General features: G+C 36.2%; 1 protein-coding gene across 1 annotated transcript in view; it reads left to right on the top strand.

Annotated features, from left to right (window-relative positions):
• Positions 1-26,723, top strand: part of AGBL1 (AGBL carboxypeptidase 1) — a 4,745,443-nt gene that overhangs the window by 2,512,094 nt on the left and 2,206,626 nt on the right. Inside the window, exon 18 of the mRNA XM_044078361.1 lies at positions 23,212-23,392. Within this exon, the coding sequence (XP_043934296.1) occupies positions 23,212-23,392 (181 nt within the window). The remainder of the gene's footprint in view (positions 1-23,211; positions 23,393-26,723) is intronic.

Genomic DNA, 26,723 nt, shown 5'->3' with positions numbered 1-26,723 from the left:
TGCTACTGGATGAACACTGACTGAGATGGTGGTGTTCTTGTCCACTATAAGGGATCCTGATAGCTCATTGTGTGGGTTTCAGAGCAGTGGATGACATAAGTGCTGAGGTGGAGGATATTAGTTCCCTTAGGTTGCTGCTTGGACTTCTGTCCATACTTTCACTAAATTTTGCAAGTTGGATGCTGTTTTCAGAGCAGGAGTTGTCTTTTCCAGGGCTATCTTGGATGGGTTTCTAGAGGGCTCTTCAGTGCCTTCATCCTTCTGGGTTTACTCTAGAGCTTTTGTATTTTCCTTTATGTAAGGAATACTGCAAAAGTGATATGGAAGGACATAGTGCAATTGTGTAAAATCTTACCATAACAGTAGATGTTCTTCTCTGCACTTTTGCAGTATTTGATTCCTCCCTCCTCCCCATTATGGGTAAACATGTCCGTTCTGGTCCCTAGGGGCATTCTATTCCTCCTGGGGATTTTCAGTTCTGAGGGGTGTACATCTGTACATCACCGTTATGCCCTATGCCTTGCAATGGGAGCATATGTGTGATATACAACACCTATAAACTCTAAAGGCTTTGTTATACTGGCTGGATGTTAGGCTGTCCTTGGCAGGAGATCCCTTATGTAAGGAATACTGCAACAGGGGAGAGAAGGGCATCTACTGTTACAATAAGGTTTTACACAACAGTACTTTCTGTGTTATGGAAGAAAACAAACCCTCTGTTCATTTTGTCAAGTCCAGAAAAGATTAGTCACTTGTGAATTATGTGAGGAGATGGAGAATAGCACTTTTATTTAAGAAGAAAATAAAACATTTCAAGTTTCCTTGACAGAGATAACTTTACAGGAAAAAAACTCGGCCTCATTAAAAAAAACTGGGAGAAATGCTTGTAGATTTTGTAAATATTAAGGAGAAGAAGCTTAATGGAGAGAATACTCACAAATGTGTATGCCAGTTTTAATAATCTATATGGTACTAAATCCCCTTTTGACTCTACAATTTTATGAAGTTTCTCAAATATTTCGAAGTCAACTCTCATAAAAATAATACCATGTTTAATGATTTTTGAAAGGACAGCTTCTAATCATATTTCTAATCATATTGTGTCAGTCAGCTGGGGCTACATATTAGGTCCCACAGTCTGTTGTTGAATCATTCACAGTCCTCTACATCATCCAAAGAAAGACATCACCAGTGCATTCATCCTTGTGAAGGTTAAATATAGTGGAAAAATCTGCAATTAAACTAAATGGTGGTGTTACAAAGTCAATAAAACAAAAGAAGGAAGCACAAAGCCTTCAAACATTACTCGATATAGTGTTATGAAGCTAATATCAATTTCATTCACAGAGAGCTCAGTAAAACAGTAAAAAAATGACTTAAAGTAAAACTTTCCATTATTGTGGCTTGCTATAAATGTAAAACATACCATCAGGACAGGTGACACTAATAAGGTATTACACAGACACAACATAAAATTAGGCTTCTGGAACAATCCAGAACAATGGTAAAAGTGCCCAAAGATACGACTAGCATAATAGCACACGTTGCAGCAAATTTCAGGTAGTGGAGGAAAAAACAGCCGGTCTTCCACCCTGCAACAAGGTTCCAAGTCTCTTACTTCCAGAGTGGTCATCTCTGCCTCATTTAGGTCAGAAACACCAGTTATACGAATCTGGAAAAGATATCAAGGCCTAATTTTTGCAGTCAAAAATACCTTAGTATTTTCCTTATGTGCTTTCTTAATAGAGAGGTAAAATTGGCAGTATTGTAGATATCATTAAGAAGACTGTTGCAGTTCTAATCCAGAGAGGGAGTTCCTTTCCCAGACCATAACATTTATAGACTATCAGCCTCAGAAAACTTTGTGTACAAGGTTCTGGAAAGAATTGTCATAGAGCTTATTTTTGTAGACACAGGAAACCTCCTTAATCTAACCCAAACCAAAACAGTTATCAAAGCTGAGTCCCATATGCTTAACTTTAATATGCTTAATTCATAAAACTGAATCATGCTGCTGCTGTCAGCGCTATGGATGGAAAACTCCATACACAGTACATTTTAAGAAATTTCACATGATATACACTGTGTGGAAAGTTTTTCCTTTTTCACAGTTATCTAATACTGAGAGAGTTATAAAGCTTCATCCTCCTTTGTTATGAAAGTGGACCAGAGTACATTAATATAGTAGTCTGGCAGTGGTGCAGATGGTTGAGCATGTCACTTAAATAGAAATTATTACTAGGTCGCCCCTAAAAAGGTACTAAAAGTCCAGTGGGCCTACCTAATTAACAAATTGGTTCAATTATTTTTATAGTATGACAATGTTGGAATACTATGCTATGAGTTCTCCAGTTTGCCAAAAAATAGCTTTATCACGAGTGGTAGTGGGGACTATCTGTAATTGTGATAGCAGGTTTGTCTACACCACAAGGGTTTCTGTGCAGTATTTTTTCCTCCAATGCAAATAAGAAATGTTCCTGCTAGTAATACTTATTCTCTCATTTCAGGCTTCAGTCTGCACTGCTTTTCCTGTTAAATAAATATTATGTACTAAGTTTGTAGTAAGCTCAAATGCACCTCCTCTGATACTATATATTTGCTCTCTTCACTATTCTGGCCTATCCTAGCTCCTTCTCTTTTTGGCCCAATTACTCTTCAATAGTTCATTTCTTTGTTGTAAATATTATTATATTTTTTCAACATACTCATTCAATGCAACTACTTTTCCTGCTTCTTGTAAGTATGTAAATACATTTTCTGTATCATGTTACCTATTTAGTATATAATGTATTTTAGTTTAACTTGTACATCAGTGCTCTACCCTGGTAACCAAATGCAAAATAAAATAAATTTCTGTTTTACTGCATGTATATGGCACACAACAATGTAAACAGTACAAACTCTTGCAGACTCCACACTGCTATGGAATTCTGAATTAGTTAAAAAATCAAGAGATCTTTAACTAGAATTACCTCATCAGTCAAGAGGTAAATACGTGAAGTAGAGAAGGACAGTGGGAACAAGTTCAGCGTGGGTCCCCAGACACAGATTGCCATAATCTAACATGTCAGATGTTGCTGACTAATCAGTGAAGAAGATGAAATATGAATATTGATCTTACACCACTAAAGTATAATCACATCATTAGTTAGAGGTGTTCAGCTCCATGCTGCAGTCTAAATCAAGATGATCAAAGGTGATGCTGTACTTGAGAACTTGCTAGGAATATGTTTAGACAAAACCTTTTCAGAAAACTTCTCAAGAAAAGGGAGGTTAGAGACTGAACAGTAATTTTCAGCATCACCAGGAATAAGAAAAATTTTGTAGATTATTTTTTTTTTTTGTTTGTCATCTATTTTTCTGAAGTAAAAGCCAGTGCTAAAGGGCTCTGACTGACTAAGTTTGCAGATGACTGCAAGCTAGGAGCAGTCATTGAATCTCCAAATGACCTAGCCATGCTGCAGGAAGGTTTGTCCCAAATTCAATACTTCTTCTTTCGGCTTTTTCCTGGTTAGGAGTCACAACAGCAGATCATCTGTCCACTCATTATTGGCAGTGGAGTTTTACGGTGTCAAGTTGCTAGCCCTGCACCCAACCTTCCACAGAAGGCACACACACTCACATCTAGGGCCTATTTAGAGTGTCCAATCCACCTACAGCATGTCTTTGGGATGAAACCGGAGCCCCTGGAGGAAACCCGCGCAACCACAGGGAGGACATGCAGACTCCACACAGAAGGCATCCCAGCCGAGGATCAAACTGGAGAACCTCTTGCTGTGAGGCAGCAACACTAACCGCTGCACCACCGTGGCTACCCTCTGTCCCAAAATCATACACTGAAATGTCAAAAAATGCATTACTGTATCCTTTGGGAAGTCATGTACCCCAGGGAACTTCCTCCTTAACAATATGCCTCTAAGAGTTGACCCAGTTGTTCAGAATTTGGGAACGTATGTGGACAGTGCCCTAACTTTTGACCAACATGTGAATATTGTTCTAAGAAAGTCCTTTTATATTGCACAACTTATAAACAAAGGGATTGTGTCTTAACCAAGGGATGTCATTGTTACCCCTTCACTCAGTCCTCACTAAGCCAATCATTAAGTGTAATGCCCCCTTTGTCATGTATCTGTCCAGACACATGGAACAAATGAAATGTCTACAGAGATACATTACTGAAAGGATACTAGGCCTAAACTACATATCCCACAAGGACCAACTCAAAGTACTGTCACTATACTTAGCATCCTATAGACTGCTAATAGGTGACCTGTATCTGACATGCAAGGGATCCTCCAAACCATTAGAGATAGCTTTACTGCACATCAGCAACTAAAATGGCATCAGAAATACTCAGTCTAGGTAAACAAACCTTTTCTGCAATATCAGCAGAATGGTTTGGAGGGGCAGGTATATCTCACAGAGGATACTTCTACTGTGGAACAGAGTCCCATCCTCATAAAACAAAATGCATCCCTGTCCATATTCAAGTGCAACTTAGGTCTATGGATGGAAAACAGAAAATGTGCCCAGGACTGCCGTCTGTACTACTAATGGACATAGGCAGATCCTAAATGCTTTAGCCCATTCATGGTCCACTCAAATTATCTATGGTATCAACACAGTTATTCCCATTAGGGGTAATATATAGTTATCAACTATCAGATAGATAAGGCCAATCTATAAACAAATGAAATAGGTTATTTCAAGCATAAACAGAAAAACGGGCTAGGCTTAAATGGCCTGCAAGGTCAGCTAGGCTAGTACTTACCTATGAACTTAGGAGAAAAAGAGAGAGAGAGATATAAAGAGAAGTGAGATAAGGGCTTACATGCTCTCCATCTCATTTCATTGTATGTCCTATTTCAGATCTTTGCTTTCCTTGGTACATGGCAGGCTGGTTCAGCAGGACAGTTGCAATCCTTCTTATCTATTCCATCTAGACACTGTAGTAAAGAGTTAGGCACCATCTGTTTTACAGAAAACCAATGGACCTCCTTATGGGTGCTAAGCTCACACCACTGTTCAGCTACACAGTGGTATTTATATTCTGTATTAAAAAGTAGAAGTGTGATTGGATGTAGAAACAAGCATTTCATAATTCAAGCCAGAATGGATACATTATACATGACTTTTCACACTGAACACCACAATGACCTGATGAAGGTTATATGAAGCTTCCCATATGAAAAGAATCGAGGCAGCTGAAGGTAGGGTTTAAATATTTAAGCCTGTTATATTATGGGAAATTGCTTCTTGTAGGAGGCACACAGAAAGGATGTGAGTACAAGCTGAGCAATTTTTATTTCCATTTTTCAAATATGACCATTTTAATACTGTTCTTACAGATCACTTGTGAATTTACAACCCTAGCTTAGTTTGTGATCTGCACATGTAGTATTCAAATCAAAATGAGCACAGCAGACTATAAGGCTATAGACAAGCATACATGTCTTATTATAGTTACATTACAGACTATATGCTCCTAATATGTCTGACAGTAATTAACAAGGCCCGTCTTGGGTAATGTAGCACTGGGTAAAGATTAGCACACTGGTCCCTTCTGCACCTTGACAGAGCTTCTGCCTTGTTTTCCCTCCATCTTGGATCCACACAATCTAGATAGATTGCTACTTTCCTGCTTTTTTTCATACTTTATCTTACTTTTTAGCTTCTTCATCAATCTTTTGAACCTACCCTAACTTAATACTACTCTTTACTCTGCTCTAATAAGTGTGGAGGAAATACCTTAATTAAGCCAAAGGCCTGGGGCTGCTAAGTCTCCAGAAGACATAAAGTACTAGATTCATGGAGATGCCATCTTGGAGTTGATAAAATAATGGTTTCAATGAAAATCACGAGTAAGGAAAAAAAATCAGTCTTAACTTCTGTCTAAAGCTTAATGTTCAAAGTTAAAAAGTAGAAGTTCCAAATAAATTGAGATGACAAATGTTTGCAAAGAGATATAAATCTTATATGGAAAATGTGTCTGGCTGCCTACCTTTCCAAAGCAAGACAGTTACGTTATGTGTACCCCTCTGTTGTTAGACTGGAATGATAGGACAAGCACACATGGCCATTGGCATACATTATATAGTTGATGGTGTGGAGGAGGAAACCAGATACCTAGATAAGACCCACGGAGATAGTCAATATGTATAACCTCCCTGAGGAAGCAATCGCAGCCTAAAATGCAACCACAGAACCAAGCCCTGTCAGCTGACAATGATACTCGCTGCACTATTGTGCCAGTGATCAGTTGTTTTCACGCATCATGTCCAGAAGAGCACAGATATCTTGTGTATAATGCTGATGTCTGTGATGAAAAATTAAATAAAAGTTATGGCCAGCTGGTTACGTTGACATACTCTCTACAATCCCTCCCATTCTTCCACAAACATAGTCATTTTCATTGAAGACAACCCAAAACCCATCAATCAAAACAACTTTATTCACAGTGCATAATTCAGACTTCTGAGTGTGTTAAAAACAGTATTTCAGCTGGCTTTACTTAAGCATATAATAGTTCTGCAAAGCCAAAATAATGACAACTTAAACTGATCAAATGACAGCAGGTCAGTCATTTATATTCACACCAACCCCTGTATCTAGTAATTAAAGCCAAATGTGTTGACTGCATACACCTTATATATGAGATTATATTACAGTAAAAAATATCAGTTGGACACAATAATTTATTTTAACACACACACACACACACACACACACACACACACACACACACACACACACACACACACACACACATCCCACTAAAGATGGCAAATTCCATGGTTGTGTACACTTTATATGATTGACTGGACTCAAATGAATGAATAACTATTATAAATATTTAAATAATTGCTGCTGCTTTAAAACCATACACTGTGCAACCCATTGCAAATAATATGCTCCTGCACATGCTTGCATGCATACATATACATATACTTACATGACCATCAATTGCAGGCAGTCGCATGACTATAACTGTAAACCTCATAGGTTTGTGAACAAGTGAAAAATTAAATGCGTAAATAAGTATCACACAGGAATGTATCTTCTCCTTTCACTGCTGTCAGAATACATTGTTAAAGCCACTGTGACCCCTTCAACCTAGTAGCCCAGGGATTATGGAGAAAGCTATGAAATAATGGGGGACAGAAAAAACAAATCTGGGACAGATTTTCTGTTATATACTTAGAAAGTTGTTAGAATAATAGGTTTTACATTACTGTGCATTGTCTGAATACTACCAAATCTGAAGTTCAAATGTCTGTCATTATTTAGTGACTGTGATCTTCACTGATTTGCCAGAGAAACCAAAACCATTACAAGAAACAGGCCAAAATATGAGGGAAAACCACTTACATTATGTGAAATCAGGGAAGTTATGCCCCTGCACATACCACATACCTATATTATACAAGCACACATGTGACGACAATCACTTACAGCCACTTGCATAATTCTGACTGTATAGATGATGAGTGAATGAATATATGAATCAACTGCCAAACAGGAATATGTCTTCTCGTTTACTACCGCCAGAATACAAACTGTAACCCACTGCTTGTAACTAGCCTCATCTTCCACATACCTCCAATGCTCTTATTTCAAGAATCAAGCAGACAATAGATACAAATCAGTGGCTTGTGTTGACTTACAAACTTAGAAAGTTGCTTGAATAACAGGTATGGCATTAGAATGTTTTTTTTTCTGTCTGTACCTCATTGTCACTCATTGGTTAGTTGTGGTTGCATTCTCACTGATTACCCACAAACTTTGCAAGGAACAGGCCAATATATGAAGCTAAATCAGCAGACATTCTGTAAAATCGGGGACAGTTCAGAGTATTTATGCCCCTACGTATAGATACATAAACACGCTTCCATATACTAAATTGCTTACCTTCCTGTACACTAGATAAGTGACACAATTTGGGCTAGTTAAAGTAAGTAAATAAATAAAAATACTGTCTGCTGCACGTATACTTCAAAAGTAATCCATAACTTATATTGTTTTCTTTCATTTTCAGGCTGCCTCAGTCTGAGCCAATCACATGTGGTTAACATAAGTGGCTCCTTGCTGCTTCGCGCAGCAGCAAGTTCAGACACTTTTTTCCCACAATTCTGCATTCTGCAGAGTTCAGGAAGAACTATATAAGGCATGACTGTCTTATTTCAAGTATGGGTCAGACATAGCAAACAAAGTAAACTGCTTTTTTTCTTTTTAACGAATGTCAGATGGTCTCAGAACTCTATGTTTGCGAGCAGAGTTCCTGTCTCGGTAATGGTAACAGTAATGCTAAAGTTGTTGATTTTTAATGGAAGAAAATGAAAAAGTAAAGTAAAAAAATAATTATTTTTTTAACTTATTTTGTTGGGGGGGGGGGGGCTGTACCTCAGCAGTCATTACCACAACTGCCCCGCTCTACTGTATTAGCCATCCTTTACTTATTACCATATTTGCTCCTCTGACTAAGATCTGTGTAAGTTTGGAGAATATGTTCTGTGTTAACATCAGTATAAAATGCATACCTTGAAACACAAGATGAGCTCTGCAGATACAAAATATTAAAATGATGTGCAAAATGCTGTTCACCTTTGAGCTGCATGAGAGAAATCTGTTCACTTTCAAGTGCATTTGTTTTGCATATAATTTCTCCTGGACAGTATGCTTAATATTATTTTTTGTGTGTGTGTGTGTGTGTGTGTGTGGTTGTGAAGTTTTGATTTATTGTAATGATTTCATTTATTTATTAAATCGATAAACCCTCTTTGCCCGACTGTCTCTTTTCAGATGCAGTTCAGCAGCACTGTCAGTGTAGGTGACTTATCACTGTCACAGAACAGGCACTGGCAAGTAAAGGAATCAGACCAATGACTACAGAATGAAGCTGGTAGCACCTCATAACCTTAACCGTCTGCAATAAACTGCCCCTCTAAAATGTTACAGGAATAAGGTAGGGTGGGTTGCATGTTCCTGCAGGATTTATCAATGCCTATAACAAAGCCTAAGGTAATGCCATGTGTTACTAAATCCCAGTAAGGCATACTTCCATGGCATATATAATTCCTATTATACATTTCTTTGTTATTTTCTGGCTTTTGGGTGCATTCACTATAGTCTCAATCTTTCTCTTGTATTTTATTTGAGCTTACTTACAAAGAGAAGACCAGTTATTTATTGCTGGGCCGGCTTCAGCAATTATAAGGAGGCATTTTTGAGGACATTTTTGAATAAATACTATCATTTCAATAATATTTATATCACAGTTAGTTACACATACTGAAAGCTATTTACAGTACTGGTAACTCTGGAGCAGAGTTAGAGATATGCAATGATAACATTTATTCACAGAGTGAATGATGTACATGGCAAAACATAACATCCTTCCTTGTATTATGTCTATGTATGGTGTATGACAACTCCAAACCCCAGGCTGTATAAGTGGATTTTCACACAGGTTTACTAGTAGCCTCTACCCTGAACCTCATTTAGTCTAAAACTGTACATGCTCAGTATGTGCAGAAATGGTTACTGTAGCTTGTACATGCATATATGTGTGTGTATTGGGGGTGGGTGGTATTAGAGAGGTCATTATTACATTGTTTTGTTATTACAATCAAACCTGTAAGATGTGCACAGAATGCCACTTATAGCGTTTGCAAGGGTTGTAGACAGTGTGGCCATTATTTCTTTAACTTTCCTGACAAACCTTAGAGGTTTGCGCAAAAGATCATTATTACTTGTCTAGGGACAGTGCAGTATTAAGGACTAACAAGCTAGAGTGCATTAATGTGATTATTTGTTTTCACTTCTTTGATAATCAAACATCAGTTGTTTATATTTTTGGTTATTTTTTAGTAGTAGACGTAAGGGGGTATGCAGCTACATATGCCAAACAGCAATAGACTGAACTATATTACTGTATTCTATTTCTTTTTTCTGTTTTGTCCATGTCTGACGTCCAAGTGGTGGCCACTCGGGTCTGTCATTTATGGGTAGGGGTGAGGTAGAATATATCTACTTGAAATATATGACTGAGGCAATGTGTGGCTTCTTTCCTAATGTAATAGCAGAAGGATACACAGAACGTGACTATTGTTGTTTTTTTTTTTTTTGAGTAGGTAGGCAGGCACTATTCTAATGCCATTTATGTATCCTCACAAGCATTTGTCTTCTTACTTTAGTGTGATCTGCTATTTTGTCAGGCATAACATATTTCCTTGTTGCATTTCTTTCATTGCTAATGCTTTTTTTCCAGGCCCTCATTGGATCAAAAGTTGAAAAATAGCTCTAAATTGCATATCTGAGCATTTGTAAACCTATACCTTCTGTATGTCTTCCAGTTCCCGGACACCTGTTTAATTTGAAAAAGAGCTCTAAAATACATCTGAGAACATTTGTAAACCTGTAACTTCTGGGTGTCTTCCAAGCTCCTGGACACCTGCTTAGTATGCTTATTTATTTCAGTTATCACAATGTACTTCTGGCTAGTTAGGGTGTGTTCAAAAGGATGCAGGAAAAAAAATTGAAGAGTAAGACAACTGCTCTCATTATTCATGATTTTATTTTGTTCAGAGTATCACTGAATCAAAAGGTTGGAAAAAATCCAAATTTTCAACTGTTCTGATAAGTCAGCACCCAATGCCCCTGTCCAGTAGGGACACAGGTGGAATCCAAGGGGTGTATTTTCTGTTCCCCATCCAGTTATTCAGGTTGCACCTCAAAAGGGTTAATGAGGTACTCTACTCATATCTTCTGGAGGCCTGGCAGTCCCCAGACCACGTGGCTTAATTATGCTGTCTGTCCTAGTTAGGAAGTGTTGCAGTAAGCAGGAAAAAGATGCAGAATAAATTAAAATGAGATAAATTGTAGAAAAAAAGTAATTTAGCTGATGTGAGGATGCTGTGATGGAACAAGAAGGAGCCCACTGAGGGATATGTATTGAGGGGTGCCATGCTCTTCATCTAGGGCTCCACTTCATTTAAGGCAAGCTCTGACTGCCACTTGTTCTTCACTTCTTTCTAGTAGTGAAAATGCAAATGAATAAAATCAGAAATCAATCAAAATTTTAAATTCATAGCTTACATTAATGCAAGTGTAGAACATATAACTTTGTGGCTTAGTTAATGTCATCCAAAGAGAATTCGATAAAGCAATATTATCATCATTCAGTTGACATGGAAGACAGATTTTGCAGTACAGATATTTTCAGATATTTTGAGATATTTTGCATGCCAGCCACATGCAGCATGTAAAATGAATAGTTCTTTCATTTCTTCAGCACAGACATTTCAATATTTTAAAGTATCAGATGTAGGTATTAAATAATGCATAGCATGTTGTATAATACATTATGCAAATTTTGCATAAACCATGAAATATTAAAATATGCAGAGGGCTTGAAATATCTGGTGATTTTATAGTCATTTCAAGCACATCCTTTCAATATACTGATATTATCTGCCTGCTATTGCCACCACAAAAGATTTAGGTGCCATGAAATAATGCATAATACCAGAATGTAGCTCATTAGCAAATTGTATATGAGCTAAGCCTTATATCATTATTATAAAAATTAATCTTCAGAAGGAATTAAAAAGCAGAGATAAAGGACACACAGAATTTTGAATTACTCCATCATAATAAATGTGATGTCTTGAAAACAGGTCTTTTACATTGTTGATGAATTTTTACAATATTTGAAAATGAATTAGTCTTTGATGAGAACAATAAATGAAAGGCTATTGTTGGGAAGTGAAAAATTAAAGTCTGTTTGAAACTAAGATGGATGCTGCTCAAATACTAGAACAATTAATACAACAATGTGAAAGGAAAACAAAAAAAAAATAATATATATATATATATATATATATATATATATATATATATATATATATATATATATATATATCCACAATTTTGAATGTGCCAAGTGGACCTCCAAAATTGTTTAATCACATATATTAAAGAATCAAAAAGCTAGGCCTCTTCCCCAGCTGTGTATTAAGCAGTGATGGAGGTATTACTGCTACCTAGATAACTTGAGTCAGTGACAAAGGCACTAGAGGAGCCTGGGCAGGGTGTAGGGATGGGGGGATGACATCATCTTGTATATCCTGAGGGAGGGACTGGATTCTGCTTACAGCCAAGAGTGGCCACTTTGGGGGCCTTAGGATTTCTCCTCTGCATACTTAAAGAAATCCTGCCAATTTTTGCATTAGGACATTCACTCACTCAGGTCTTGTCCTTCTTAAAGATAAAATCTTAGTTTTAGAATGTCACCAATGTCACTCTCTTACTGGAGAATGGAGGAGGGCACATATAGGGTTATATTAAAATTTGATCATACCCCTTGTATTCCTTTTAAAAGGAGCTGGGAGAGGGTAGCATGGGTGCTGTCAGAGAGTAAGGATTGATGGCAGTAGCAACAAGCTGGGATCCAGAAAAAAAAATAGACCTATTTGATTTGCAGACAATGCTACTTATTGAAGTAACTTAACAATTTTATATGTGTATTTAAAATCTAAAACTTAACTTGGAATTCATCCTAACAGACCTAATTGCTATATATGCATGTACAAAAAAAAACTGCATCTAAAATGTTAACATATGTTCACTCCATGGTGCAGAGGAATAAAACCCAGACTGCAGCTTAGATGACCCAGGAATGATCAATTACATGAAGGCTGGAGGACTTTCCTGCAGAAGAAATGATTAAGTGGCCAATTCTAGCTCTTACATGTTGTCTAAAATAGAGCAGAATGATCTGCTACAATACTGACAATCAGCAGGGATTGGATGCAGCAATGCAAAAGCCAAAGATGAGTAACCAGCAAATCATGCTGTATCAAAATGGGTGCATGCATGTGGTCTACATGTGTCAGCAGAGTTATCAATGTTAGAGATTGCTTTTCTAGGATATTACTGGAGAAAGCAGAAGCTAGATCAAGCAGAAAGATTTGATACTTTCCTGGAATATAGCCTCAGTTATGGTCTGAGATAATCTGGGAGACAGTGAGATCTGATGGGTAGCAGGCATCAAGAAAAAAGAAAGACAGATAAAAAGAAAAAACTGTCAAGATCCAGTTATATACATACATGTATACACAAAAAATGTGAGACTCCAGAGCTACATGTATAGCAGAGTTAAAAACTGTGCCCTCCAGATGCATTTATTGCTTTCAGTAACCACCGTGCAGTACCTGTAACCAGTATTCTTTTTTCAGTCATTGTGCAGTGTAATATCCCATAAGATGTGTAGCAGCAGTCCCTGCACACACAGCCTAGTTAACCACTCTCACATGGGTACCATCATTGTCAATGAAACTTGTCCATAATGCCCATCACTAAAATAAGTAAGAGAAATTTGAATGTCACTAATGCAAATACATTTGTCAGAGTAAGATTTACAGATGTATTATATATCATTTTTATATGACACGTGAGGGTTGTAATGGATGAACATATGGTGTATATATAGACAATCCAACTGTCAACAATGCCACGCCCTTAATGCCTGTCAGCAAATGACGGAACACCAAACATCTACAAACCTCTTTGGGAGGGAATTATACTATGCAATAACCCTTTTTCTGGCATAGCCTGCTTTATCAAGCAATAACATTTAATTTGAATTATACTTGTAGCTCATCACAACTAGCAAGGATGAAAGCACAACATAGGAGAGAAAATGTAAATGCAGATCAATCTTTTAGACACTTTCATGTCAGGAGGCTGAAAAATGGAGAGAAAAGAAATTATAGATACTAGTTGTTTTTTCGAAAATCAAACATCATCATAGTCAGCAGATGCTCATACAGGATGTTGCAGGTTTAGAATACTTCAATTTATATTACTCCCAGGCCAAGACACATTACAAACTTTCATAATATTTGATAAAAAAGATACCCATATCTCTCAAATGAAGTTTTAGAATGCCCAGATTTGTGCCTTGCATTTTCTGTCTATTTTTTTCATAAAATTTGTTTTCCATAAATTGCTGAGAGTTAAAGTCACTGAATTATGACAGACACTTCAGTTTCAGACTTCATATCCTTTAGACAATGCAACAAAAACCTTTTAGTCTAGCATCTTTCCATATTTATAAAAACAATATTTGAAAACTGCTCCCTGTTTTCGGTCTTTTATCCAACCTGATTATTTTTGACTTTTCCAGAATTCTTGAAGATGGACAGACAGACAGGCAGGCAAACAATAATAACAGTGATAATAATACAAACAGTAGGAATAGTAGCACGTGTATCATTAGGCAACGTAGAGCTGAACACTATTACCAACAAGGAAGTTGCAGATGATTGCAAATTAGGAGCTGTCATTGAATCCCACATCAACACAAATGTTCTCCAGGAAGGGCTGACACAGACAAACAACTGGCGTCAGAGCCAGGGAATAAAACTAAATGCCAATAAATGTGTAATAGTATCTTTCGGGAAGTCATTCTCCTGTGGTAACCATCATATTGACAACACACCATTTAGAGTTGACCCTGTAGTCAGGGACATAAGGACACACATAGACAGTAATCTAGCTTTTGACCCTCAATTGTCCACAGTAGTGAGGAAATTATTCTATGTTGTGATACTTATAAAGGAAGGTATGGCATCTAGGTCCAAGGAATTCATTGTTCCACTGTATTCGGCATTCATCAGACCTGTCATTGAGTACAGTGCCCCCTTTGGTATGTACCTAACCAGACATATCCAACAAATGAAATGTCCAGGTTCCTCACTTAAAGAATACATGTCATAAGTAAAATGTCCTATGCAGACCACTTCAAGGCCCTCTCCCTGTATTCTGTCTCCTACAGGCTGTTGAGAGGAGATCTATGCTTGGCATGCAGGGTATAATCAGACCCCACTCTGATGGACTTCCTGCATAGCCACAAAACAAACAGCACCAGGACTATTAATTTTAAACACTTAAACCTTGCCTGTGATATAAATAGGACCTGCTGGAGAGACAGGTATTTATCCCTGAGCCCATCCCGTCTCTTGAACAGGCTCCCAATCCATGTGAAGCAGAGTTCCTCCCTAACCCAATTCAAGTGTAACTTGGACAGTTGGATGGGGAACAGGAAATTCATCCCTGGTTTGGCACCTATTTCTTTAATGACACAAACAACCTGTAAATGGCTCATCTCCAAAGGCCCTGCTTACGCTTATCAAATGTACTACAACTTGTTTGTGATTTGGGATGCATGGTTAGGCTTAAAAAGTCCCTTGTGGTCGTTAGCCTAGTAAACACCTATGAACCCAAGAGTACTGGTACAATATATGAATCCCATGTGCCATAAACCTCCAAGCAAATAGATTTGCTCTCTCAAACACACAAAAACACACACACACGCACACACACACACACACACACACACACACACACACACACACACACACACACATACACACACACACACACACACACACACGCACACGCACACACACACACACACACACACACACACACACACACACACACAATATAGACTTCATTCCTGACCAAAAGTGTTGATTAATTTTAGCAGATAAGTAGCTAGGATACATGCAAGAGGGCTCACAAGATAAGTCAGCGGTCACAAAGTAGTAATGTGCAACTATATATACAGATGAAACATTTTGAAGACAAAAAAGAAAAAAAAATCCCATAAATGTTAATGTCAGCACAATACTACACAGATTGGGCAGTCTTAGATATCAATCATATTGCACTGATGTGAAGTGTGAAAAAAGAAAAGTAGAACATAGAATTAAAGCCCTTCATGTTTTGTCTGTTGACAAAATCTGCAGCAGTCTTGTTGTGATCCTAAATGTATCTGAGATCTATGTTTCTGTATTAGCTATTCATTATTACAAGCATTCTACTCAACTTTCTTAATCATCAAGATAATGGAGAAAATTTGAGTTCAAATACAGTTCTCCTATTTTGTACCAGTATAAATATTAAAAGTTCCTAGACATACAGCAAATGTTCTTTAAATTACTACCGTAAATATTTGTAAACCATTTTGGCATACCAGTCCTAAACATTTGTCCTGATACAATGAACAATTTCAAGACACGAGGACAGTCAAAAATACATGAATTTAATAATCATAGGAAAGGTTATAACTATACTAAGAGTATAGAAACACTTACCTCAATCCATTTGAAGATAAACATTTTCTAATAAACATCAATCTCAGTAAAAGACATGCACACACATACACACGCACACACGTGTGTGTGTGTGTGTGTGTGTGTCTGTGTGTATATATATATATATATATATATTTCCAGGTTAATGACCGGGGAGATCCACTGGGAACCCATTTTCAGAGGAGGCCCAGGGAGAAAAGATCCACAATTACAAGATTTAGTTACAGATAACAGAAAAGCTCCACACACGTGTGTGTGTGTGTGTGTGTGTGTGTGTGTGTGTGTGTGTGTGTGTGTGTGTGTGTGTGTGTGTGTGTGTGTATATATATATATGTATATATATATATATATATATATATATATATTTATTTATTTCCAGGTTAATGACCAGGGAGATCCACTGGGCTCAGGGAACCCATTTTCAGCGGAGGCTCAGGGAGAAAAGCTCCACAATTACAAAGTTTAGTTACAGATACAACCATAGTGTAGAAAATACAATTTACAATTTCATATCATATTAGAGAGCAGGCATAGGTTCTTTTGTTACATAGTACAATTGAGATATTTACAATATGTACATTTTTAAGGTTAGATAGTACTCAGAGTTAGCCAGGAGTTTAGGGGAGGAGTTATATATTAGACTAGGTGGGGAGCATGCAGTTGCATTTCTTGTTAGAGGAAAGGAAGGCATATAGCTGAGGTTTACAACTTTAAAAGTTTTCACAAGTCCCAAGAGAGAAGGGAAGATAATTCCATTTTTTAGCTAAGGAAAAGGATAGCAGTAGTAGAACAGCAGGATGACTAGGTTTTAGGACAGTGATTAGGTTTTGGTGAGTAGATCTAAGAGTTCCTTGAGGGGGTGTAAGGTAGAAGGATGATGGAGAGAGCAGGGCATTTACTTGGTTGAAAAATTAGTTTGTGCGCTGCAGTCATTTGAAGGCAGTCAAAATGGTTAGAGAGTTCAAGCCAGTTTTTAACAAATGAAATGCAAAGCAATGATGGGAGGAAAATTTGGCTTTGGTAGCAAATTTAGAAATCTTATTATAGCAAACTTCCAATTTTGAGGTAAGAGCAGCAAATATGTTTGTTAATAGAGGAGCGCCATACATTAGTGAGGGGAGTAGATAGATAGTGGCAAGAGTTTGTCTGGTTGAAGGAGAGAGAAAGTGAATGTTCCTGTATATCACACCTAGTTTTATGTGGGTTTTCTTGATGTTTGCTGGATGTGAGTGTTGAATTTTAAGTGTTCGTCAATGGTAGCCTCAAGTAGTTTGGCAGAAGGAACAACTTCAATAGTAGAGTTGTTTTGGCTAATAATTTGGAATGAGCTTTTATCAAGAGAGGTAGATTTTGAGTGAGTGAACAATAGAATTTTGGATTCACTGGCATTTTGTGATAGGTGGTTTTGAAGCATCCGATTTTCTGTGGTAGAGAAAGCAGTTTGGGTCATAGTTTGAAGCTCAGGGAGGTTAGAGGTGCAGCAGATTAAGGTAGAATCATCTGCATATTGCATAGTTTTGGTATCGGGTATGGCTTTGTGGAAATCATGACTAAAGATGTTAAACAGCATTGGACTGAGGATAGATCACTTTTACAGCTTGAGACCTGTCGAGATTAAGGTTGTAAAGGTGGTTTAAGAGATGGGTGTGGGAGATGGTATTGAATGCCTTGGACAGATCTAGTAGAACTGTCGATACTATTTTTCCAGAGTCACAGGCCAGATTTATTGTATCTAAGAAGGAGAGAAGTGCAGTGATAGTACTATGGCCAGGACAGAAGCCATGTTGTGTTGGAGTGATTAGTTGGTGATTGGTTAGGAATGGCATAAGCTGGATGTGGATGCATTTCTCCACAAGTTTTGAGATAGGGGAGAGGATAGCTATGGGGCGGAAGTTTGAGATGTTGTTGTTTTTGCCTCCTTTATGGAGAGGTAGAATAAAGGCAGAATGCCATAATTTGGGCACATAAGATTCTTGCATCGATCTATTTATCAGGATCCTAATGAAGGATGGGATATTGTCAGGGGCATTGGAGCATGGTTTTAATTTAGAGAGGAATTTCTTTCATGTGGGAGGTTGATATGGGTTTAAACTTGAATATTGGAGGAGGATTGGGTGATGAGAGAGGTTGGATAGGCTGATTATTGTTAGGAAAGGTTAGAGGCTACTTCAGGATCAGGATTGCTGGAGTATGGACATTACACTGGAGTTTAATATAATATGTTTATATTGAAGAAGAGTATCTGGTTGCTTGTTTTGATGGTACAGTCTCTTAAGCCATCTCTTATTAATAAAAAATATATGCATTCATTTCATATTACTATTTAGAGAAAAATGTGCAATTAACTTTTTAACATTGAGCTGCATTAACATAGCATTGCAGATTTTTTTGGGGTTCTCTCGGACCTCATTTTTACTGACCTGGTCCCCAGTAACCCACTTTCACAATGGGTCTACCAGCTTATCTCCAATCCTACTAGACTTACTCCCTTTTTTTTTCCTAGGGATGGTCCTTGATCCTGAGGATCTCCTGAGGTACAACTTGTCTGTGCCTCCATCCTGTGTGTGTGTGTGTGTGGGGGGGGGGGGGGCATTTCTTTTTATAATTTATTTATTTCCCATTTTCTACCCACAACACTCATTTTTAATGTCAGAGAGCAACTCCTTTCTTTGGACCATGCTCCTCTTAGGGGAGCATATCAACAACTGTCCTCCTACCTGTGATGGACATGCCCAACCCTACCCTTCCTCTCCATCTATCACCTGAGCCACTAATCAACTAAGAACAGCTGGGCTGTAGTCAGGGTTTTCTGCTTGAATGCCACTGAAGCAGTTGGTATTGTAGTTTGACCAGTCTGCCAGTAGAATTTATCAAAATAGATACTAAATAAATAATTCAAAAGTAGCACACAAAAAGCAAGTATGTAATCCTAATGTGAAATTTCTCAAAATATATGTTTCTCACAATATTATAAGTGCTTGTAATAATCACTATATGCACATTGAAACTTATTGCATTTATATAACCAATGTATTTTGACATGAATACACAGATAACTATTAACACTGGAATACATACAATTTCCCCATAGTTTACCACCAGTGAATATCACTAGACTGAGAGATTTAAACCAATGGCGTAATAGTGCAGTGGTATAAAAATAAACATATTTAAATCAGTACTAATGCTTTTAAGTAATGGCAGTAGGACAGCCACAAACAAGAAATACATAAGTCTCTGTAATTGTAACACAAAATTTCTTGAAACATAGTTTTTTGAAGTATTGAGTGCATCTATATTCATGCATACAAGCACAAGTTTATATAACAGCACAGATTTCTTAATAATGACTTGTATAAATCCTCATCATAGCAGGTTACTAAGTGGCACATCAAACATGAAATACTTAAGCCAAAGGCCAGAGAATATTGTTTTATAAAAATGAGCATCTTTTAAAATGCAGTTATTCTTTTTACCAGTAAGACTAAATCTATCATACCTCTCAACTACTTAGCACAAGAAATCTAGGCAAACCCAAAAATAATGTGGGGCCAATGGCTCAAAAATAGGGACAAATTTTAAATATTGGTCTTATAAACTTAGAAAGTTGCTAGTGTAAAATTTTGTGTGTTAACTTGCATTTTCTGAAAGAACAGAAGTTGTTGTTGCTGTGTCTTTCGGCTTTTCCCGGTTAGGGGTCACCACAGCGGAACTCCGGTCCGCTAATGATTGGCAGTTGATTTTTACGTGCCGAATTGCCAGCCCTGACTCACAACCTTTAATGAAGGTATACCTATTCACACATGTCTCCACACAGAAGATGCTCTAGCTGAGAATCGAACAGGACAACGTCTTACTGTGAGGCGACAACGCTACCACAGCACCACCACCAGTTACTTTTGAAAGAACAGAAGTCTGAAACTGAAATATCTGTCATTATTTAGTGACTTCATTTGTCAGTGATTTGCCAGAAAACAATACATTTTATGAGGAACAGACCAAAAATATGAAGCAAAAATCTGGATATTCTGCAAAAATCTGGACAGTTGAGAGGTATGTAAGTCCACCCTTCAAAGAAAATACATTAAACTTCTTAGTCTTAAGCTTCTTAAATACTTTCTATCATTTCCCCCAGCTAATATCTAAATATAGTTTAAATGCAAGAAAAAAAATTATAGCATTTTTCAGCAGTCAGTGCAGAGATACTATAGTTGGAACTAAAATATCAAAGAATCAAAACATCAGCATGTATCATCATCAGCTTTCCAGAAATTGACCAAGCAAATAACTAATAAATTTTCACTTAATAGAATCATTTCCACAGTTTCCATTTCAGCTTCTTCCTAAATAATTATAAAAAAATGCCCATCCCTCCCTACTGTAACACCTCCTAGCTACAACACATGCAACATATCCTCCACCCCAGATCCACTGACCCTGCCATTTTAATTCATACGAATCAGGTACAAAGATAGATCCACTCTGCTAAACAGAATCTAATCTAGTGACCCATCAGGGGCTAATGTTTAGTGCTAGGTTCTTCTCCCTCTGTCAAGACTCATCTCATCCACCTGTTTAATATCTGCATAACCAACTGTGTCATGCCACTCTAGGGGGGAAAACAGCCATTGCCAAGCCTATTCCAGAATAATCCAAACCATCCAAGGCAGATTATTTCTGCCTAGTCAACATTCTGCATTCCCTTGGAAAAAATATTTCAAAACCTGATCTATATCCATCTCACAGAGTACTTTCAGTTATATCATAGGTCCTGGTCTGGTAGAAGGGGTCTATATCAGAACATCGAAGTTTTAAAACTTCAGATGTTGTAATATCGACCCCTATTCACCGAACGCTAAAAATAGCAAAGCTGCAGAACACCAAATTTTTTCCTAGGGAAAGAATATGGTTGGCCAGTTCTGTGGCTTTGCTATTTTTAGTGCTGTGGTGGAAAGTTACGGTTTGGGTTCAGGTAAGTGTGAGATTGTGTGGACGTTAGGGTTAGGGGCAGGTTAAGTGAGTTAGGGTTAGGGCGCGGGTCAGGTGAGTGTGCGATAGTGACAGACTTTAGGGTTAGGGGCGGGTTAAGTGAGTTGGGGTTAGGGCGTGGATTAGGTGAGTGTGTGATAGTGACGGACCTTAGGGTTAGGGTTTGGGATAAGGTAAGTGGATGGATAGTAGTGTATGTACAGTTTAGTGTATGGTTAGATGTAGGATTTTAGGTGTGTGTGTGTGGATTCCTATTTTTTTGGTGTGCTTGTGTTGTGTGTATGTGTTTCGGAATAGCAAATTTTTTCCATGAGATGACATTCACTATTCTGAATGTTCGATATTTTGTGGTTTAGATATTTTAGGTTCGATGTAATAGAGTTCGCTATTTTCATCTTTCAATAGCGTGATATAAACGCGATAGAAGTACTGTGACTAATGTATACACCTTTACAGATGGCATACTTAAAACCTTAAACACAGTTGACCTCCAGCTACTAATACTATTGGTAGGAATTTGACTTACAGCAGTTTCATAACTTGAATCATTCTTTTCTAGCAAGTAATTTAAAGTGCAATTTTGGACCCTCCAGATCCACTCTTGTACCTTGCAACACCCTCATAAAAATACCAAAAGGTGCAGTTCTCTCATCCTAATCTTGACATTGCCTTTGCCTTGTGCCCTAATCCTAACCCTGACCCTTCACATTATCTTAAGACACTCTGATGCAGACACACATGCACAAATAACACTCAAAACTCTAAAGCTATCACCTTACCTAGCATCTGTTCTTATCCTAGCCTGTTAAATTAGTATAACCAGTGACACACACTCACCATACCAGACATGTATATTACTAAATCTAATACCTTCCCTACCCCTTAGTCTAAACCTCAACTGCAAACACATGTACATATACACCATCATACCCACTTACCAATACTACAAGTACATTTCTTTATTAAAAAAAATGAGAACTTTGCTGTGTTTGAATAATAATGATTGCAACCACCATCCATGATAGGAAAAATAGGTGTTGATGTCATGTTCATTTGAAAAAGACAGCACAGACCATATACCTATATATATATATATATATATATATATATATATATATATATATATACACATATATCTATATATCTATATATATATATATATATATATATATATATATATATATATATATATATATATATATGTCTGTGTGTGTGTGTGTGGTATAGAGACATTATGACAAAAAGTTGTTTTACCAATGTATAGAAAAGCTGGAACAGCTGATCAAACTGTACCAGGTTTTCCTAAATAAGATTGTGGTACAGCAGAGAGTAGAAAATATGCCTCTTTCTCACAGTAGTAAGATCCATTGGGGGGGGGGTTGGGAGACACAGAGCTATGTAGCCTCACACCCCAAAAATATGTTTTCTGTTTTGTTTTTTTAATTTTTTTCTGGATGAACCACTTGGGTTTGATCCTTTGTGGTTTGTTGTTATGACATTTTTATATATTTCAAATCCTAATTCCATGTGTATTTCTTCTCATGCTTGTTCTATGTGTATTTAATAATTCCACTAAGTGTTTTTACTTAGAATAAGATACTATTAAATTCATAAAAAAGATTACCTGTAAGGAGACAGATTATAGTTTGCAATCTCTAATAATGACAGAAGTTAAGAAGTAAAAAAGGTGTAAATATTTAAAAATATAACAAAACTAAATCAGAAGATTATTGTTATATTTACTTATCATATTTTTTTTAATTATTCTCCTTTTGCAGTGTGTTTTATAAGTAATGTTTTATTTATGCCGGTGCCGTTCTTAATAAAAACATTAAAAATAATGTTTTTATTAGGAATAGCACCATAAATCTCCGTTACATTATTAACCATATGTATTGCATTGTCCAACCAGACAAAGACAGAATCGTAAGTTAGAAGCAATGTGGAGTAGAGAGTGCATTATTAATGCTAATACTTATTTGTGGATTTTTGAGGACTTTTTTTCTTTATAAATCCTGTAAGTTGAATAAAAGAAATATAGTTTCTTTTATCTTACATTTAGGTAATCGCCCTTACTTGGTTTTGACTGCTCGTGTTCACCCTGGAGAAAGCAATGCAAGTTGGATAATGAAAGGAACTTTGGAATTTCTGTTAAGTGATGACCCAGCTGCTGAGTTATTAAGAGAGATGTATATAATCAAAGTCATTCCCATGCTCAACCCAGATGGAGTCATCAATGGCAAGTAAGTCTAGTTATTTGGCAGTAACTGAGCTACAATGATTTTTGTCGATCTGTAGTTTTCCGAATACCAAGTAATTAAATTTATACTTTTAAGTATTGTTCTGTTTCTGCTCTGGTTATATGGCATTTAGAGTATAAATCTTGCACACGTGCATGACTGTGTTACCTATTATTTGCACAGAATTTATCTGTTACAGCTGAGTCCTATAATAAGTTTGGCTTGTTGTGTGTCATGTTCCATTTTGCCTCTCAGACATCTGCATATTGCTCAAAAGAACAAGGAAGTCATGATACTGTTGTTATTATGTGAACTAGTTTATTTTAGTTTCAGGTTAAGAACAGTCACATAATAAATCAACTTAGTTTTGATGAAGTGACTCCATAAGACTGACAGCTGAATAAAACAATAAAGTAATAATTTTGTGGCATACTTGCACTAAATAAAGACTGTTGAGTATAGGCTAAGGAAATATAAATACACAAAATAGAGTTCAAAGTCATACTTGAAATATAAATCAATATTCCCTATAATCTGCACCTGTAATCATTGTTGTCAAATTTCATTGTCTCAGATATGACACTTTGGAATTGATATCAATAACTCTGCATAATTTTTGTTAGTCTTTAATGCAGAATCTTAATACACACTCTTAAATGTTTCCAAAAACATATTACGGGCTCATCAGTCTGTTTTTTACACAAAATCTGTGGTCATTTAGACATCCAGATATAAATTCAGTGTCTCTGATATATCAAGAAAAAGTATATCCTTTTAAATATTTATGGCATGTTTTTAGAAATGTATGTTATTTGAATACATTGATGTTAAGTTATGATCTTCTTTGAAAGACTCTGTTATACAAGGTAAGAAGTTATAAATCTTGTTGCATGTTTATGTCATTTTTGAAAGTCATGTTGTACATGATATCCTGGAATAAACAAGGATAGAGATTTCCATTTTTCATCCTAGCATGAGAAATCATAGAGCAATACCTGTTTCATCAGTTACATGTTTGCTATTACCGTATCAGCATAGTTAAATTACTGTTGTGTCTATTTCTTTATTTAACCATTTATAAAAACATTTGTAGGATCATAGGGTTATATTAATGACTCTGTTATTATAGGTTCAATTGCCGTATAAGAGCAATGACTTTATGATTAAGACACTTTTTTATTATTAATTTATGTCTAGTGTAAATGCATCTGAAATGCCAGATAATATAGTTTCTCTAGACATCTTTCTCCATGGGCATGTTGTTATTTGGATTACAAAATAGTCCCTTTTCATGATATTTGTTTTTATTTATTGCTATGTAGATATTTTCAGGGCAGACCTGAGTTCAAAAATTTGACCAGGACACTGAGGAAATTCTCATGTTCACTTTTTGCTGTCATACTTTTTGGTAAGTTTCATGATGGCAGAGAGCAATGAAGGAGTAGACGTGTAGATTTCAGTGCCTAAGTGGTAGATGGCACAGAAATGAAAAATGGATGTATCAGTACACAACAAAAGGTGACCAAAGGTAATACATCATAATTGATAAAAAATAAAATAAAAAAAAATAATAATCAGACAACAGATCCATTAGCTGGTACTTCTGATCGTAACACATATATGTATTTAACATTGCACATTGTGGATTACTGGGAATGCTCAAGTCATTTAGAAGCTGCGTCAAGGCGCTGTTTCAGTCGAGCAGTACTGGAGACTGTTACTTCAACAGCATTTTGATTTTAGAGTTCAGCTGAACAAGAAAGCAGCCTCTTTAGATAAATAGCATATTTTGTTATTATTCGATAACTTGTAGTATAGGAACCACAGTAGACAGATAGGCATTTGTAACAATATGGTACAACTATTGGATATTTCTTTACCACTGGTTATGTTAACAATGTACTTTCTATCTGTGGCAATTTATTATATTGCTTTCAAGACCAATGATGCTCTACAAATTCTGTTGTTGAATTTTGAGACAAAGAAGTAACTAAGTAACTGCTACACTGGCTGCAGTTTGGTGTGTATGAGTTGTATTTAACTAATGGAATGAAAGGGCAAATATGGGCTTCTAATATATTTTTGGATCAGATATGCACCCTTTAAATACAGTACAGACTAAGTGGCATCTAGACTCTCATGGCAGGGAATGGTTAATTTATTAAGAGAATGGACATGTCAAACATTAAAAATTAGATATTTGTGAAATATGTTCACTTTATTCTTCAATATGCATAACAACCAAAATATGTATTTTACGTGGGGGTGTATGACATTAAAAACAGTTTACCCTAACTTACAATGGACAGAATGTTGGCAGGGATATGATAATATAAAAACATTATTAAAAATTAGGTATGAAGTTTTATAAAACTGAGGTTTAAATATAGTTTTCTAAAAAGAATCAAAATAATGCTGAAGATTCATCATGTTTAGAATTATGGATTTAGTTAAAACGTAGATTGTTTAGAGAATGCAAATGAAAAATGAAAGTTTTAAGAAAACAATGAGAAATTTTCCATATTGCATTCATGTAAAGTCACATGTAACAAGAGCTTAGGAAGAAGAATTGGGGAAAAAAGCAATTCAAGAGCTTACTATTTAAAATTGTGATAAAAATGGCTGTAGAAGCAACAGTATTCCCATTATGGTTCTAGATTAAGTATAACATGTTTCTGCCAGTGTTGTATACTTTATCAGGAGTATTTGACACTAAACTTATTGAAAAGCAGAAAGAAATGAATGTGTTCTTTGTTAATGAATATAATAATGATATTGAGGTGATAACTGACTTTGAATGAAGAAAATGATTAAATGAACAAGACTGAATATAATTAAATAGACCTTTTCATGTAAATTATTTCAAACAGCCCTAAAGAAAATTAAAATTAGTCTGATTTCTGGCGTTGTTGATATTTCTTACATCTGCTATAAAATTTTGAAAAAGTGAAAAATATATTGTGCAGTTGTAGAATTATTCTAGAAGGAAAAAAAAGGATTATATTCCACACTGAATGCCCATTTCTTTTCAGAATTGGGGTTATAAGTTAAATATCTATATCAACAAAAAAAAAAAAAAAGATTTCAGACTAAATATAAGTTTTCTTCCATATGACATACAAGAGTTGATTAAAGGTAACGGGACAATGAATATTTTTGTGGCTACTGAAAGAGTATTCTAAGCTACTATATTTAGGAAAATTAAACTATTTTGAATGTAAGTTATATATTAATAAAGCTTATAATTTAGTATTCCATGAAACCCTGCTTTATATGTTACAAAGCTTGGGTCTAGAATCTGATTTTGTAATGTTTGCAAAAAAATGTATTTCAG

The sequence above is a fragment of the Protopterus annectens genome, chromosome 7.part0 (assembly GCF_019279795.1).
Source record: "Protopterus annectens isolate FY-2018-M chromosome 7.part0, PAN1.0, whole genome shotgun sequence".
Lineage (NCBI taxonomy): Eukaryota > Metazoa > Chordata > Ceratodontiformes > Protopteridae > Protopterus > Protopterus annectens.
This window is presented reverse-complemented; position numbering and strand designations above follow the sequence as displayed.